General features: G+C 44.0%; 1 protein-coding gene across 1 annotated transcript in view; it reads right to left on the reverse strand.

Moving 5' to 3' along the window:
* Window positions 1–8902: 8902 nt before the first annotated feature.
* The window catches only part of ADGRG4 (adhesion G protein-coupled receptor G4), a 50893-nt gene continuing 43559 nt past the window's right edge, over window positions 8903–16236 (reverse strand). Inside the window, exons 14-17 of the mRNA XM_027846422.1 lie at window positions 15377–15657; window positions 11638–11739; window positions 10687–10858; window positions 8903–9038 (exon numbers count right to left, since the gene is read on the reverse strand). Of these exons, the coding sequence (XP_027702223.1) occupies window positions 10731–10858; window positions 11638–11739; window positions 15377–15657 (511 nt within the window). The 3' untranslated portion in view covers window positions 8903–9038; window positions 10687–10730. The remainder of the gene's footprint in view (window positions 9039–10686; window positions 10859–11637; window positions 11740–15376; window positions 15658–16236) is intronic.

Genomic DNA, 16236 nt, shown 5'->3' on the forward strand with positions numbered 1-16236 from the left:
TATCTCCAGAGAAAGAACTGGCAGAGCTTGAATGCTGATCAAAAATACTTTTTCTTTACTTTCTTTCTTTTTCGTCTTTTTTTTTTTGGTCTGTGTTTTCTTTCACAGAATGACTCATGTGGAAATGCGCTTTGCATGATTACACATGTATAACCTATGTCAAATTGCTTGCCTTCTCAATGGAGTGGGGGGAGGGGAGGGAGGGAATTTGGAACTCAAAATTTGAAAAAATGTTAAAATTGTTTTTATATGTAATTGGGAAAAATATTAAATAAGAAAAAATAAAATAAAATATTAGTACCTGAAGATTAGCCTTAAAAGTAGGTGCTGAAGGTAGGAGCTGTGTCAGGGTTACCAAGTAGACTAAAGATTGGCTCACACCCTATCTTGTTCTCTTTCAATGTGTAATAAATTAAATTTTTTTCCTTCTAATAAAAATTTTCTCCCATTTTCAGTGGAACTTACCCCCAACATTAAGACTGTTGATGTGATACCAAAACAACCATCTAAATTGCACCTAAAGTAAGAGAGTATTTGTTGTGTAAACAAAATAAAATATAGTGCTGAATTTTTCACTCTGAATTGTGTTGCACCTAAATCTGATTATACATTTGAAAAAGTCTAATTCAAGTGAAAGAAAAATAAAATTTACGGACATAAAAAAATAAAGTACCTGAGTTCAAATCCGGCCTCAGACACTTACTAGCTGTATGATCCTGGGTAAGTCACTTAACCCTGATCGCCCGCCCAAAAAATTTTTTTTCAAAAATAAAATTAAAAAATAAAGCGATTTTCCTAAAGCATCAGTTTGACCATGTCATATCTCCACTGCTCAATTCTACTTGATAAACTTGAATGGCTCCCCATCACCTCTAGAACCAAATACTGTACAAACTCCTCTCTTTGACATTTAAAGTTCTTCATAATCTACCCCCTTTCTATCTTTGCAGTATCAACACATTCTTCCTCTCCAAGCCCGCTATGGTCTAGACATAGAAACTTCCCTCATGCTGCTCATACATGCCTTTGCACTGGTTATCGTCCCTTCCTACAATGCTTTCCCTCCCTGGCTTCCTTCAAGGCTCAGCTCAAAAGACAGCTTTTTCAGGAGGCCTTTCCTAGTTCCCTTATTTGCTACTGTCTTGCCTTCAAATGCCACATCACGTACTTTGTATATGACTTGCACGTACATAGTTATTTGTAAGTTGTCTTTCCATTTGAATGTGAGCTTGAGGACAGAGACAGTGTTTTTTGCCTTTCTTTGTATCCCTAGCACTTAGCACAGTGCCAGGCACATGGTATGGGGCTTGAAAAATGCTTGTTGATTAACTGATTAATTGTAGTGATAATACTCACTCTCCATTTTCATCTGTTTCTTCATGTGTGTTTTTACCCCTTAACTCTTGAGTTACTTGTCTCCCGAAGAGAGAAAAATCATCTTCACCGTGCCTCATTTGTGTACCATTTTGGGACATTGATTTGCATCTACCCAGCTCCCCCACCCAATACACTTTCCTCCACCCTTCACACCCCCAAAAGAAGAGAACAGGTAGATGTTTGTGCATTTGTATTGGAAAGAAAACCAGACCCGAGTAGGAAGTAGGGAGTAGGAAGATCTGAATTCCAGTCCCAGATCTAATGGCCACATGACCCTGGGCAAGTCATTTTCCATCTCTAAGACTCTGTTTCTTCCTTTGTAAAATGGGGATACTAATACTTGTGATATCAACCTCAAGGGCCTGATATAAGGAAAGTGCTTGTTAAACCTTAGAACACTGTGCTATAAATGTGAATTATTCTTATTATTAGCTAAAAAAGAAAGCATCTTCTTGCCTGCAGCTGTCAGGCACCATTTCGTTCCCTACTAAAGGGGTTAGAAGGGACCTTGTATATCCTAGTACAGTCCCTCCTTTTGCAGAGGCAGGGACTCAAGTCTAGAGAGGCCAAGGGACTTGTCCAAGGTCACACAGATTAAAGCAGCAGGATTGGTACTTGAAGCCAGGTGTTCTCACTCCAGATCTAGTGCTTTCTCTGCCTTACTAGGCTGATTACCTGAGTGCAGGTTTATCCAGCGAGCATCATCATCACCATCTAGCATTTTATCCTCACAACAACCCTGTGAGGTGTTATTATCCCCATTTTACAGATGAGAAACTGAGGCAGATAGAGGTGCAGTGACTTGCTCAGGGTCATGCAGCTAGCAAATGTCTGAGGCAGGATTTGAACTCAGGCCTTCCTGACTCCAAGTCCAGTCCAGTACTCTGGGGTTTTCGCACCCTCCTTGTGATTTGGCATGGTGCATGGGAGTTTGGTCAGTTCTATTTGACCCACCCTGTGAGCAGGAATGTTTGTGATTTGGGACCTAGTCCAGGGATAGTAGCATGTGAGAGCCCACTGTTCAGTTTTCGCTGTGCCTCAGAAATCTGCAAGTACTACAGATCGGGGCTTGATGTGATATTGTGTGAACTGTCTAGGCTGGAGAAAATACTGGACAACGTTAGCAATGCTGAGACAGTTAGCAGCACACCCCTGCTTCAGTTGCTCCCTACACCCACCTCAGCGCACTTGTACAAGTCATCTCCCATGCCTGGAATGCGCTTCATCCTCATCTCTGTCATTTTCTTCAAGGCTCCCCTCAGGTACCATTGTCTCCCCGACGCCTTTCCTCATCCTCCACCTTCTTCCTCCAGTCCTCCTCCACATGACCCTGCATTTACTTCTGTGCTTAACAAATGCTTGTTCTTTTTATGTTTTTCACGATCAAAAATAATAGCAGCTCCATTTCCGTAGGGCTTTCAAGTTTCCCTAGCATTTCTTCCAAAGAGCCGAGTGGTAGGCAATATGTGAGTAGTCCCATTTTACAGATGAGGAAACAAGTGAAGTGATTAGCCTAAGGTCACATAGTTGACCTGAGGCCCAGTTTTCTGCCTCCAGGTTTTCTGCCCTTTCCAGTATACACCATGCTGTCTTTCTCATGATATTTCCAACTTGGCTCTATGAATTTTCTTGTCATTTGAGGAAAGAAATGTGCTTTGCTAATGAGCATGAGGGATCATGAGTGAAATGCTCAAATGCTCTTTAAAATATTGTTTTCATTCCTGGCAGTGTGTCACGTTGTACAGCCAGTCATTCCAGCGAGGGGAGAGCAAGCTCAGAAAAGAGGTGAAATAAACGGTGTTTTCACAGCTGAAGTGAAGGGGAGAAGGCGACAGCTTTGAAAGTCCAACACATGCTTCTGGGTTTGTTCCTGATAGACAAGTCTTGTCCTTGTGCCCGTTTCTGGACTTGGAATCAGACCCTTCCTAGCTGCCAATTAAACATTTTAATTTTGACTGGTGTCAAAGCTAGGAAGGGTCTGATTCCAAGTCCAGTGGGCACTCCACTAAAAAAAGAAATACAATGTTGGAAATAATGGATGGTGGTGCATTGGAAAGAGTGTGGGATTTGGCCTCGGAAGAACTAGGTTTGAACCCAGGCTCTGTGGCTTACTACTTGTGTGACTTTGGGCAAATCACGTGACCTCGGTTTCCCCATCTGTAAGATGAAGGGGTTGGACCCAATCTCCTTTAACATTGTTTCTGGTTCTAAATCTACAACCCCGTCATCCTATGGTCTATCATGACTGTGTTCACTAGGGTTTCTAAAGCAGCAGAGCATGGTATGTGGATCACTGACTGGAGTCAGAAAGATCTGGTTTCAAATCCTTCTTTTTGTGACTCTGTGACCCCCGAGCAAGTCACTTGATCTCTATGTTCCTCAAATATCTGCCTAGAGCTTGGCTACTTGCTAGCTATGTGACCTCAGGCCAGTCACTTAGCCTCTATGGGCCTCAGTTTCTTCAACTGTAAAATGGGGAAGTTGAATTGGATGGTTTCTGAGACCTCCTCCTGCTCTAGATCTGGGACCTTGTCATCCACTCAGTCATTGGTGGGTGGCTGTCTGGGAGTTCCCATCAGCCTCCTGAGTGGTTCACTGGGCAGGGTTTCTCAGGCAAGGTGATCTGTGTGATCAGCCATATTTCCTGCATGCTCCTTTCCCCTCTACCAGATTCCCCACCGTAAGAAGCTGGGGAGGAGGAAGTGCCGGAACCTTCATTTGTGTTATTAGCATCTTGGTACTTACAATCACCTCCTCAATAAGTTACCAAGCTTGTTGGCCACAGTAGATCAGCCGGAAAAAAAACCCAGTGATTCTGGCTTCCCTGGCCTCCTTCAAGACTCACCTCAGATCCCACCTTCTGCAAGAGGCTGTTTCCAGCCCCTTGCCCCAGTGATACTGCCTTCCCTTGGAGATTTCTTCCCATCGACACTGTGTCTATCTTGTGTGTTGTCTCCTGCGCTGGAATGTGAGCTCCTTGAGGGCAGGGGCTACGTTGTTGCCATTCTTTGTATCCCTATCACTTAGCACAGTGCCTGGCACAGTTGGTGCTTAATAAATGCTTGTTGACTGACAAACTGATGTGTGTCCAGTAGAGGCTCAGTCCAGGGTCATCTCCTCCCCTCCCCGTTCTGCCCTCCCCAGATCCTTCCCACTTGAAAGTGTTCTCTCTCCAAATTGTCCCAGAGCACCTGTCAGGATCTCTCCTTTGCCCTCCATTGCTCCCTCCCTAGCCAGGATCACCGGGTTTTTTTTCCGACTGATCTACTGCGGCCAACAAAGCGGGTAACTTACTGAGGAGGTGATGGTAAGTACCAGGATGCTAAGAACAGAAATGAAGGTTCCGGCACTTGCTTCTTCTCCCTAGTTTCTTATTGTGGGGAATCGGATATTAGACTTCTCAGTATACTTGTCATTCCTCACCACCCTCCCTCTCCTTGTGAAACAGCATGTAAGGTCTCTTTGAGGAAATCGACTTCGTCATTTTTCATCTTCCCTTCCTTAGTGCCCTGCACACAGAAGATGCTTAATAGCCAGGAGGATGAAGGGATTCAGAAACGTATCTTCTTATAAGGAGCTGGGGCTGTTTAGCCCACAGAAGAGACTTAAGAGGAACGTGATCGCTGTCTTCAGATATCTGAAGGGCTGCCATGGGGAAAAGGGAGTCCATTTCTTATTCTGTATAAGCTTCTGAGGACAAATGGGCAGAAGTTATAAGGAAGTAGATTTGAGTTCAATGAAAGAACGCTCTTTCTAACAATTAAAGTCGTCCATCAAGGGAATGGGCTGCCTAGCAGGAGCACTGGCCCTGTAGCTCCTTGGGAATGTTAAAAGGGAATTGATTAATGTATTTGTCAGGGGTGGGGCAAGATTAGATCACCTTGGAGAGCCCTTCAACCTCAGCTTCCATGAGCCTATGATTCGAATCTGAGAAATTAATCCACGCTAAAGTTTTAGTGGGTACCGTGGGGCTAATGAGTTACCCCTCCCATGCCTATCACGCACATATGTTAACAGATGCCTTTTGGTGGCACTGAACTTTCATTCAAATTGATCATTCTGATGGTGGGAATTTCAGGCTGGAGTTGGGGCAGGGAGCGAGGAGAGAAAGAGACCTTTCAGGGAAGATGGGCCCTTGTGGCCCAGCCATCTACTCCACCATTAGGCACAGGCAAGCCATGATTCCTATTCCCTTAGGGACAAATAGACCTGGCCTTTCCTTCTAGCAAGTTGGGAACAAACACATCCGAGATCTTTGATCTCATTGCTATGGAAACTCCCTCCACCCATGCGAATTGCAACCTATCTATAACTTAGCAGATAGGTCTTAGAGTTGCCAGAAGCTCAGGCCCATGACCATACAGTTAGTAATGGCAGAGGTGGGATGTGAAGAGAAGGCCTCTGGCTCCAGGACCGGTTCTCTAGCCACTTATACCATGATGACTCTTACCCTGTAAGTCGATCTTTAAAGTATTGAGGATGATAATAACAACCGTAACAATAGCTAATATTTCCATGGCACTTTCTAGTTTGCAAAACCCACTGCATACAACAGCTCCATGAAGTGGGCAGTGTAAGCATTGATTTTCCCATGTTACACCCTTGCAAAGCCCTTTGTATATATGTCTAATCTCATTTGAGCCTCACAACAATCCTATGAAGTAGATGTCATTATTACACCTATTTTACAGATGAGAAAACCAAGGCTCAGAGAGGTAAAGGGGCAAGGACCCGAGGTCACCAAACTAAAGATAAGCACTGAACCTCAGATGGAAGGGGCCTTCTAGTCCCATCTAGTCTAAGTCATACCCAATAGGAATTCCCCCCCCCCACCCCGCTATAACACACCCAACAAGTGATTGTCCAGCCTCTGCTTGGAGACCTCCAAGGAAGTGGAACTCATCACCTCTTAAAGCTGCCCTCGGGACTGTCCTTGGGACAGTTCTCCCTGTTAGGAAGTTTTTCCTGACATCCAGCCTAAATTTGCCTTCTGGTAATTCTCCCTCCCCTCTCCCCATTGCTCCTAGTTCTGCTCTCTGGGGCCAATCCGTCTTCCTTGTGACAGTCCTTCAAAAACATAGCTATCATGCCCAGCCTGAATCTTCTCTCATCCAGGCCAAACATCCCTAGTTTTGTCAACTGATTCTTACATGGGTTCAAGGCCCTTCATCACCTTCTGCTATACCTTATGCCTTATTTCTGCTATGACTATAATTTGAGGCCTTAATATTTTGTTTTGGGCAGATGTCTGGATAACTGAAGTCTCCCATTACTACTACTACTACTACTACCATATTGGGCCTCTGTGCTAAGTCTGTGATGTTTCCTGAACTCCCCATCTATTTTCTTTTTCTGTCCAAGAGTGTTGATGATAAAATTGATTTCTTCCTTCTTCTGCTGATCTTCATCCAAATGCTCTCCGCTATGTCTTCTTGCCTCTCTATGCCTAGGTTCCCTGGCATGAGTATACCCTCTTAATATACAATGCTACCCCACTCTCCTTTGCCTAGCCCAGGGGTGGTGAACCTGCAGCTTCGAGGCCACATGTGGCCTTTTAGGTCATCAGGTGTGACCTTTTGGCTGAGTCCAAGTTTTCCAGAACCAATCCTTTTATGAAGTTTGGATTCGGTCAAAGGGCTGCACTTGAGGACCAAGAAGGCCATACGTGGCCTGGAGGCCTCAGATTCCTCACCCCTGGCCTAGCCTGTTTCTTTTGAATAAGCCATATTCCTATCAGGAGTTTCATCCCACCTGAGGCCATCTGCTTCCTTGTATCAGGAGCTCCAGGTCGCTGTGCTATTTCCCCAAGCTTTGGGCACTTCAGTACAGACATCCAGGACTTTGCAATTTTGGGCAGTTTGGGCTACTTGGTAATATGGCCTACTTGGCAACGTGGCCTACTCATCAATATGGGTTACTTGGCAATACAGCTTAGTTGACAATATTGTCTACTTGGTAATACGGCCTACTTGGCAGTACAGCCTACTTGGCAATATGGCTTACCTGGTAATATGGCCTACTTGGTGCTCCCAGTACATGCCATTCCGTAGCTCACCTTCCTATTTGGGAAGCTGAAGCTTCATATTTTCCCTGTGCCTGGAATACGCTCTCTCCTCTTGCTATTATTAAATTTCTTAGAATCCAAAACATTCTTCAGGATTCACTTCCAGGGCCACCTTCTACATGAAGATTTTCCTATTCTCCTGCTGTCAATACCACTCTCCTCACCCCCAATATTACCTGGCATTTACTTGTATGTATACATGCTGTTGCCACCAATAACATAAGTTGCTTGAGGGCAGGAACATTTTCACTTTTGTCTTTGTATCCTCAACACTTATGATAGTACCTGGTGCACAGTAGGCACTTAATAAATGCTAATTGATTGACCAATAGTCCAATTTTTTCATTTTATGAAATGGAGAAACTGAGACTCAGAAGGGAAATGACTTGTCCCAAATTAGAGTGGTTTTGCCCAGAGGCTAAACCTGGACTGGAGGAGACCAGGCTTTCTTAACTAACCCTCAAATCTATGTTAAACTAGAACACCGGATATCCTGATGACATTGCTGAAACTTAGCTTACAAGTACAAACATGCTCATTGGATTGTGGCTAAGCAGGCAGGAGAGATACTAAACTAACTTGCATCAGATAAAAGGACCAATGGAAAGAGCATACTTGTAAGCAAACCTCTGGAGATCTTAGAAAGCTGCAAAGCTGTAGAAATAAACATCTCTTCCTTCAATATTGCTGCCTAGAATCTGGCCTCTTGTTTTGGATGGTCCCACTTATAGCTCTCGGGCCTAATGGAGCCTGTGAGGTGCGAAGAAAACACCTTTCTCCTTGGCAATCATATTTTTAATTTTTTTTTCATTTTAATTTTTTTTTTTGGCTAGGCAATGGGGTTAAGTGACTTGTCCAGGGTCACACAGCTAGTAAGTGTTATGTGTCTCAGGCCGGATTTGAACTCAGGTCCTCCTGAACCCAGGACCGGTGCTGTATCCACTGCACCACCTATCTGCCCCAGCAGTCATATTTCAATGAGCTTAATAGTGCCATGAGGTTAGTGCCATGGTTCCCAGATCTCATAGGAAGAAATAGATTATTAGGATGTTAGGTGACTGACCCAGGATGGGAGAAGTTATAGGAAGAGCTGAAATTAACACCCCCAAACTTGTTGGGTTTCTCCTTTTCTAATACTTCCTACCAAATGGAAGCCCCCAAATGTGATTGGGCCAACCAGAGGAACTCCAAGGTCCATTCTGGCTCGAAGACACACTGATCCTCGGAAAATCAATGATGCTTCCAGTCAACTGGTTAATGTATGCATATTTATGCTCTTTAATGGGAAAGAACAACAATCAGAACATTTCTGTGGTGTCTTCATGTTCATAAAGACCTTTACAAACATCTTTTTTTTTTTTAACGAACATTCATCCTTGCAATGACCTTGGGAGGTAGGTGCTATCATTGCCCCCATTTTAAAGTCAAAATCAACAACAATAACAAAAATGATGTCTCCGAGTGGCCTGAGTGACTGGCCCAGGGTCACACAGCTAATAAATTCTGAGGCAGGATTCAAATCCAGGTCTTTCCGATGTCAAGTCCTGTCTTCCCATACCACAGTGCTTTGGTGATGAAGCAATGTCATTACAGACTTCTGGGGAGTGAATGAAAGAAAGGAGAAGTCTTATAAAAATGGTGCTCTTGTCCTCCTCATCCCCAACTCCCCTTGTCCCCTCGCCCCAACCCAAGGTTGGGTTTTTTTTTTCAGTCTAACATCATCATGGTCTCATCTCACCTGGATCCCATTATGACCACAAAGCACAGATTTACCAACCAGTTTTCCAGGAATAGGGGCTGTAGTCTGTGGCTGGGGAAACAGTTTTGGTTTCACTAGCTTTCCCTTATAAAGCTCCATCACCTTGACTGGTACCTTATTAGTTCAGAAGCACCAATAAACTGAGCTTACAGCCTAGACTAGGAAACTATACACAATGTATGAGACAGAAAGAACCTTAAAACACAGAAGATCAGAATTGAGATCAGAGAGGGGCCTTGAAACACAGAATGTCAGAACATAGAGCATGGACCCATGCTTATGACACTGTCAATGAAAACATTTGTCCTAGGTGATCTCCAAGGTCCTTTACCCATTTAAATCTCTGATAGTTAAGGACATTTAAAGGTTGATGAGCTGGTCCCCCAAATGATGGCACATACACTTTGTGGAGGGTCCTGGGACTTCCCTGAGGCCAGAATGTTTCATAGAATGTCAGATGTCATCACTTTGTTTGTTGTTTTTGTTGAATTCTTTTCTTTTGTTATAAGGGAGGATTCAGTGAGGGCAGGCGGGGTATAGCAAGGAATGACTGGGATGAGGAAGTCAATTCATCCATGAAACATTTTGAGAAACATAGAACATCAGAGCAGGGGCGGGGGGGGGCAATTTCACAATTATCTAGTCAAACATTTTACAGGTAAGGAAACTGAGGTCCAAAAAAGTTGGCTAGAACCCCATTCTCCTAACCAAGCTCCATACTATTTCTAATGCCATCATAAAATCTGATGGTACATTGCTGCATGATGCAGACACCAATCTCTCTATCAAAAGTGCTGGACAGCTTTCTTTGTTTGATACAATACAACAGGAACGCAACATCAGTAGCTAAGCCAGAACTCAAACCCAGTTCCTTTGACTCCCAGGAGAGAGTAGCAACCCTTTCATTCTTCTACTTTGCTCCATGGTTGGGAAGAAACCATTTTGCAAACTAGAAAGTGACATCCTATTATCATAGGGTACTTTAGCCTCAGTGTTCAGCTAGCTTTCCTTATAAGCAAAGAAACCCTGTGTCTATGACCTTATTAGGACATGTTTGTTAATCAGTTGAGCTCACTCACCCAGCCTGGTTTTGCTGGATGAAATGATGCCAAGGTCACATGCTTTATCCATTCCTAAATTTACATGGACCACCATAAAATCTCCAGATTTCCTGGTGGAAGGAATCTCCGAGGCCATGGAGTCATAGGCTAATAGGATCATAGATTTAGACCTGGAATGAACCTTAGAAACCATCTAATGATTTCAATCCAACCCCCTTAAGTTTCAGATGAGGAACCTGAGGCCCAGAGAACAGTGACTTGTCCAGGGTCACACAAGCTAGGATTCCAAATGAGGTTCTCTGCCTCCAAATCCAATGCTATTCACTGCCCAATGAACATTGACTTTGAGAAAACATTTGAGAGCCCTTCCATCCTTCCCTCCCTCCCAATCCCCAAGCCAAGCATTAGCATGGAATGCTTCTCACCATTTTGGAAACTCATGACCAAATTATGCCTTTGTTCAGAGCTCCTAAAAGTGGACAGAGGTCGATTCCGTGCCTTGGTGGACTCTTGGGACTGTTACCAATCCATCCTCACAGTTCTTTTGTGTTCTGTTCTGCTTGCACTCACAATTTAACCCAAATCTGCTGTTCCCATCTGAAATGATATCAAGTCAATACATGAATTAAAATACTAACCTCATGGCTTAGTGACCTCAGTGAGTTATTTTCAGTGATGACACAGGGGATAGCATTATGATGTATGGCATGGGAAAGTAAATATAAATGGCTGGCTGAGGGTGCCTGGCATTTTTCCTGAGTTGGCTTGATGTGACTTCAGGAAAGGACTTTTGGCTGCCCCCCACTCAAAACTAAGCATTCAAAGGGCAAGGAGAAAATCTGTGTATTGGCTGGGCCCCAAATGGCATCATTTCCTGTGACATCTGATATTGAAGCAACAATAAAAATAAAAAGTGACAGATTCATTGAAATTCAGATGACGGGTTCGGATGACTCAACCATTTTCTCCAACCCATCCATCCAGGAAGGCATGTTTTCAGGTGTGCTGGTGAGTCATTTCAGCATTCACCCTTTATATTTTGTAATAGAAGTGGTGGAAGGTCCAGATCAAGCAAAACAGACCGAGAACCATCCTGAGAGCTCATCAGAGATGAAGGCCCAACAGCAGTTGTCTCCCATGTATTCTGAGTCAACCCAGAGGAAATATCCCATTGCAATCAAGAAGCTAATAGAAACAGGCTTCCCTTTACATTGCTCCTGGTCCTGGGGCAAGTCTAAGTCCAAGTCCAAGTCCCAATGCCAAAAGCATACGTGGAAAGAAGACAAGAAAAAATGTGTGCGGGTTCAGGTTCTGAAAGAAGTCATATGTTAAGTCAAAAAATAAACTCAGCCATTGCTTAGCCCTAAATGTCTTACCAGAGCAGTTCTTCAGTCGAAACCGCCCACAGCACAAGTGTTTTCGCCACTGTTTCCTCACATTCTCCTTCAGTAGACAGTGGAACACAAAGATAAAGAATCCTGTATCAGGCAAAGAAAGGCAAAGGAAGCGTTAGTGGGTTCACCAGCTCTATCTTGCCAGTGCACCAGGAGAACGGCCCTGGTCTTTGAATAGTGTCAGGGCTGTCCCATGCCATTAATGTGAGCCTGAGGGACACATTCTATCAGGCTCTGCTTCTTGTTGGGAATTCTGTGGGCCAGGGATTTGCCCACAAGTCCCTTCATTTCCTTCCCCCTTTTCCACTGCCCACATAGGCTGTTACAGTAATAGATTTGCAAACAGAAGACCAGGCCTGTCTATTGTAAGTTACTCTCATACTGTACAACTAACTCATTGGGGGGCCCCATGTTTCTGAAATCTATAAAATGAGAAGGGGGGTAGTCTAAATGATTTCTAATGGAAGGGTAATGGTGACCCTGTCTAGAATCTATAAATTTATGATACATGACTGATTATTTTTTAAACTCTGACAAACTGAGTGCCATCACTAACCCTGGCTACCCAAGACCAACTCCCCCCCAACTTCTTGGAACATGAAAGCTCTTCAGTGACCACTTCAGCCCTGGCTCCCCCGCCAAAATCATCCTTTCCCCTACAGAATCTGACTCACTTCAATGGCAGTGTCTAGTACAATCCTCATTTTCTAGACACAGAAATTGAGCAAAAGAGACAAAATACAACCAAGATGAACACAAGAGAATTTATTACCTATGTGACCCTCACCACCTGTGGATTCAATAGCCTCTGAAGTCCCTTTCACACGCTCCAACTCAATTTCTTTCTCTCTCATTCCTTAACCCCATTTCTCTCTCTCTCTCCTTCTCTCTCTGTCTCTCTGTCTCTCTCTCTGTCTCTGTCTCTGTCTCTGTCTCTCTCTCTCTCTCTCTCTCTCTCTCTCTCTCTTTCTCCTCTCCTCCCCCTCTGTCTTTGTCTCTATCTGTCTCTCTCATTCCCTTCTCTCTCTGTCTTTCTCTTTGTCTCTCTCTGCCTGGGTCCTTTATCTCTGCCTGTGTCCTTTATCTCCGTTTCTGTGTCTCTCTATTTTCTGTTTGTTCACTCTTATCTATTTTTGGACAGAAGACCTGGTATTGGCCCAGCTTCTGCCAATGGTCACTTCTCTCTGGGTCTGTTTTCTCTTTCTAACCATATCTTGCTTACCTCAAAAGAATGACTGTGAAGAGCAATTTAGATAATGGTGTAAAAATATGGTACAAAAATAAACCATAAATTGCAATGCCAGTAACTCTATTTACTACCTTTGTTGTTCTGAATGTAATGGCTTTGGATTTTTTTTTTAAATGGAGGTGCTTGAGTTTCTCAAGAGCCTGAGAAGACACTAACATGGTTGATGGGGTGGGGCATGTGTGGGGTCCCTTGTCTGAGCTGTATAGTTTCCTTATCCGTAAAGTAAGGAAGTTACTGCAGGATGCCTTCCTACCTAAGTGGGTTTTGACTAACCCCCTCTGCTACTTTCCATCTCTTAGAAGAATTGAACAAATACCTCCCCTACCCTCTCCACCATGGGAATTCCTAAAACAGACCTGTCCTGTCTCTTTTGGCCCTACTCGATCCTTGACCTAAATGGGCCTTGTTTTATTTAGTTGGGTAAGAGAGGAGGATGTTTGCTAACCACTTTCCCTTAACTGGCTGTTTTTTTTCTTAAGTCCTAATACTCCTCTCTCAAATAATTTTACCAGCTTCCCCTTCTTTCTCTCTCCATGACGCAGAGGCCTGAGGTCAAAATCTATCTAGGCCTGACATATCTGGACTCTGAGAGGCCCTGCTGTTTCAAGGACAGCCAGCATTGTCCTTCTCTTGCCTTCTCATAAAAAAGGAAGAGCAGAAGAAAAGAGGGGACCTGGGGTAGGAGTAGCAGTTGGCCACATTTTTGGACCATAACGTTCAACCTTTCATGGAGTCAGAATGTTAGAGGTGGAATTCCCTTTCCTGAATGATTATTGTTTCCCAGCCACCCCCTCTCCCCCAATTAATGGGGAAGCTGAGACCCAGAGATGGGTACCGGTCATTGAGGCTCTATTTAGTATCATAAAGTTCATCTGCCCTTCACAGAATGAGAATGTTAGAGGTGAAACCTCACTTGCCCCAGAATGATTATAACATTATTGTTTTCCCCAACCACCCCTTACAGGTTGGGAAACTGAGATCTAGGGAGGAGGAGCAGTACTTTGTCAAGGCTAGACTTAGTAAATAAAATTCAGTCTTCTCCAAGAATCAAAATGTTAGAGCTGAAAATCAAACTGGCTTTTAGAATTACTATCCTTGCTCTGTGCCCACTCTACTCCTGCCCCATTTGGACAGGTGGGGAAACTGAGATCCACGCAAGGCGGCAGTAGTTGTCAAGGCTGAGTAGACTACATCAATCTTCACAAAGAATCAGGATGTTAGAACTGGAACTCACACCAGCTCTAAGAGAAGGACTATAATATATCCTTGCTCTTTCCCTAAACCTCTACAAGTGAAGAAACTGAGACCCAGGAAGGGAAGGGCAGTAGATGTCAAGGTTACACTTAGAATCATCTATTTCATCCCCTTCACACAATAAGAATGTTAGAGCTGGCAACTTGCCCTAGAATGATTTTCATCGTTAATTCCTCAGCCCTCTCCCCACCCCTATTACAGTAGATGGGGGAAACTGAGGCTCAGGGATGGAGGGGCAGGGACGTCACACTTAGAAGTCATCTAGTTCATTCCCTTCACACAATAAGAATGTTAGAGCTGGGACTCTCACTAGTCCTAGAATGACTAAAACCATTGTTGTTTCCTCCTCCCACCCCCTTCTCCCCACCCCACCCTAGACACATGGGGCAGTGTTACTACATCAAAAGATTTCAGGTAGCTCATGGCAGCCAAGACTAGATCCAAGTCTTCTGCCTCCTTCCCAAGCTCCCAGTGGAATAACAAAAGGCAATTTGCTAAGTCTGCTGTCATTCCCACTGGCCTACCATCTTCAACCATGCGTCAGATTAAAGTGACAGCAGGCTAATAAAATGAATTTCAAGAAATGCTGGGAAATCTATACTGTGGCTTGGACTACAATTACTTTTCAGGCTTCTTCCCATTCCCTTGAATAATTAGATGGTTCAAATCTCCAACATCTAAGAGATGCCTAGTTGTCAGGCCAACCCGATCAATAGATACTGAAACACTCACCACACGGTGGCAGTTCCCTTGCCTTTGAGAACATCAGACCCCTACTGATGGCCTTCTCTGATGCTTCATCATGTCATGTTCTCCAAGGCTAGTAGCCTTGGAGAACATGTACATTCTGGTGGACATCAGTTAATAAGTCTGGCCAGGCTGGGAGTATGTACCCAAGGACCAGCCCCTATCTCTCAGCAGACTGGCTGCACAGAGTAATAAATCTTTCAGCTGTAGCAACGCTCAAGACCTTTTCAAAGTGTCAACAGTGAAATCACAGGTCATAATGGCCAAAAGAATTCATCACCTTGCAGCCAATCAGCTGACAGACTTTGAGACATAATAGACATGTAGACTGTTCTCAAAGGCACCGAGAATGAGCGTCAAAGGCCGCTGAATTGATAATAATTTATAATTAGTATAACTGGTAATTTATAAAATTAATAGCGTGCTTTCAGCTTTGCAAAGTGCTTTACCTACGTCAACTCATATGGTTACCTTGTGCTGTGTTAAAAAGGGAAAAGAGATACAAAAAAAGGATCCTCATGGGTCCCCAGGCAAAAAAAGCCAGGCCCCAGGTGAGACCAAGCAGGAAGGTGAGGCTTGTGGTACTCTTGAGGTCACTCAGGATCTTCTTTCTCCACACTTTCTGCTTCTGTAATTGCATGGAATTGATTTGGAAGAGAACAGTGAAGAACATGGATAGATTTAAGAGAAATATGAGGCAAAAATAGGCCACGATGGAGATGTAAAAGGTAAGATTGTCTTGAATCCAGCAGCTATGGGAGAAAAAAAGGCAGAGAAAGGGGAAAATATGTCAAGTAGAGGAAAAATAGGAACTCGAAAGAATTTTAAAACCAGCACGTCCTGACTAGCCCCCACCCCCAATTTTACAAAGGAGGAAAATGAGGCCCAGAGAGAGGGAATAACTTGCCTGAAGTCACATAGAGGTAGTACTAGAACTCGGGTCTCCAGACTCCCAGTCTAGGGCTGCACCATGAAGATGGCATCTACTACCTCAAAGATGGCATTTATTGGGGCAGCTAGGTGGCACAGTGGGTAGAGCGCAGGCCCTGGAGTCAAGAAGACCTGAGTTCAAATCCGGCCTCAGACACATAACACTTACTAGCTGTGTGACCCCGGGCGAGTCATTTAACCTCAATTGCCTCACCAAAAACAAAAACAAAAACTTTTGTGGCAGCTAGGTGGCCCAGTATATAGAGCACCAACCCTGGAGTCAGGAGGACCTGAGTTGAAATCTGGCCTCAGACACTTCACACTTACTAGCTGTGTGACCCTGGGCAAGTCAAGCCCAAGAAAGAAAAGAAAAAAAAAAGATGGCATTTATTAATTACCTC

This window comes from Vombatus ursinus, unplaced genomic scaffold (genome assembly GCF_900497805.2).
Source record: "Vombatus ursinus unplaced genomic scaffold, bare-nosed wombat genome assembly UNPS02015152.1, whole genome shotgun sequence".
NCBI classification, from domain to species: Eukaryota; Metazoa; Chordata; class Mammalia; order Diprotodontia; family Vombatidae; genus Vombatus; species Vombatus ursinus.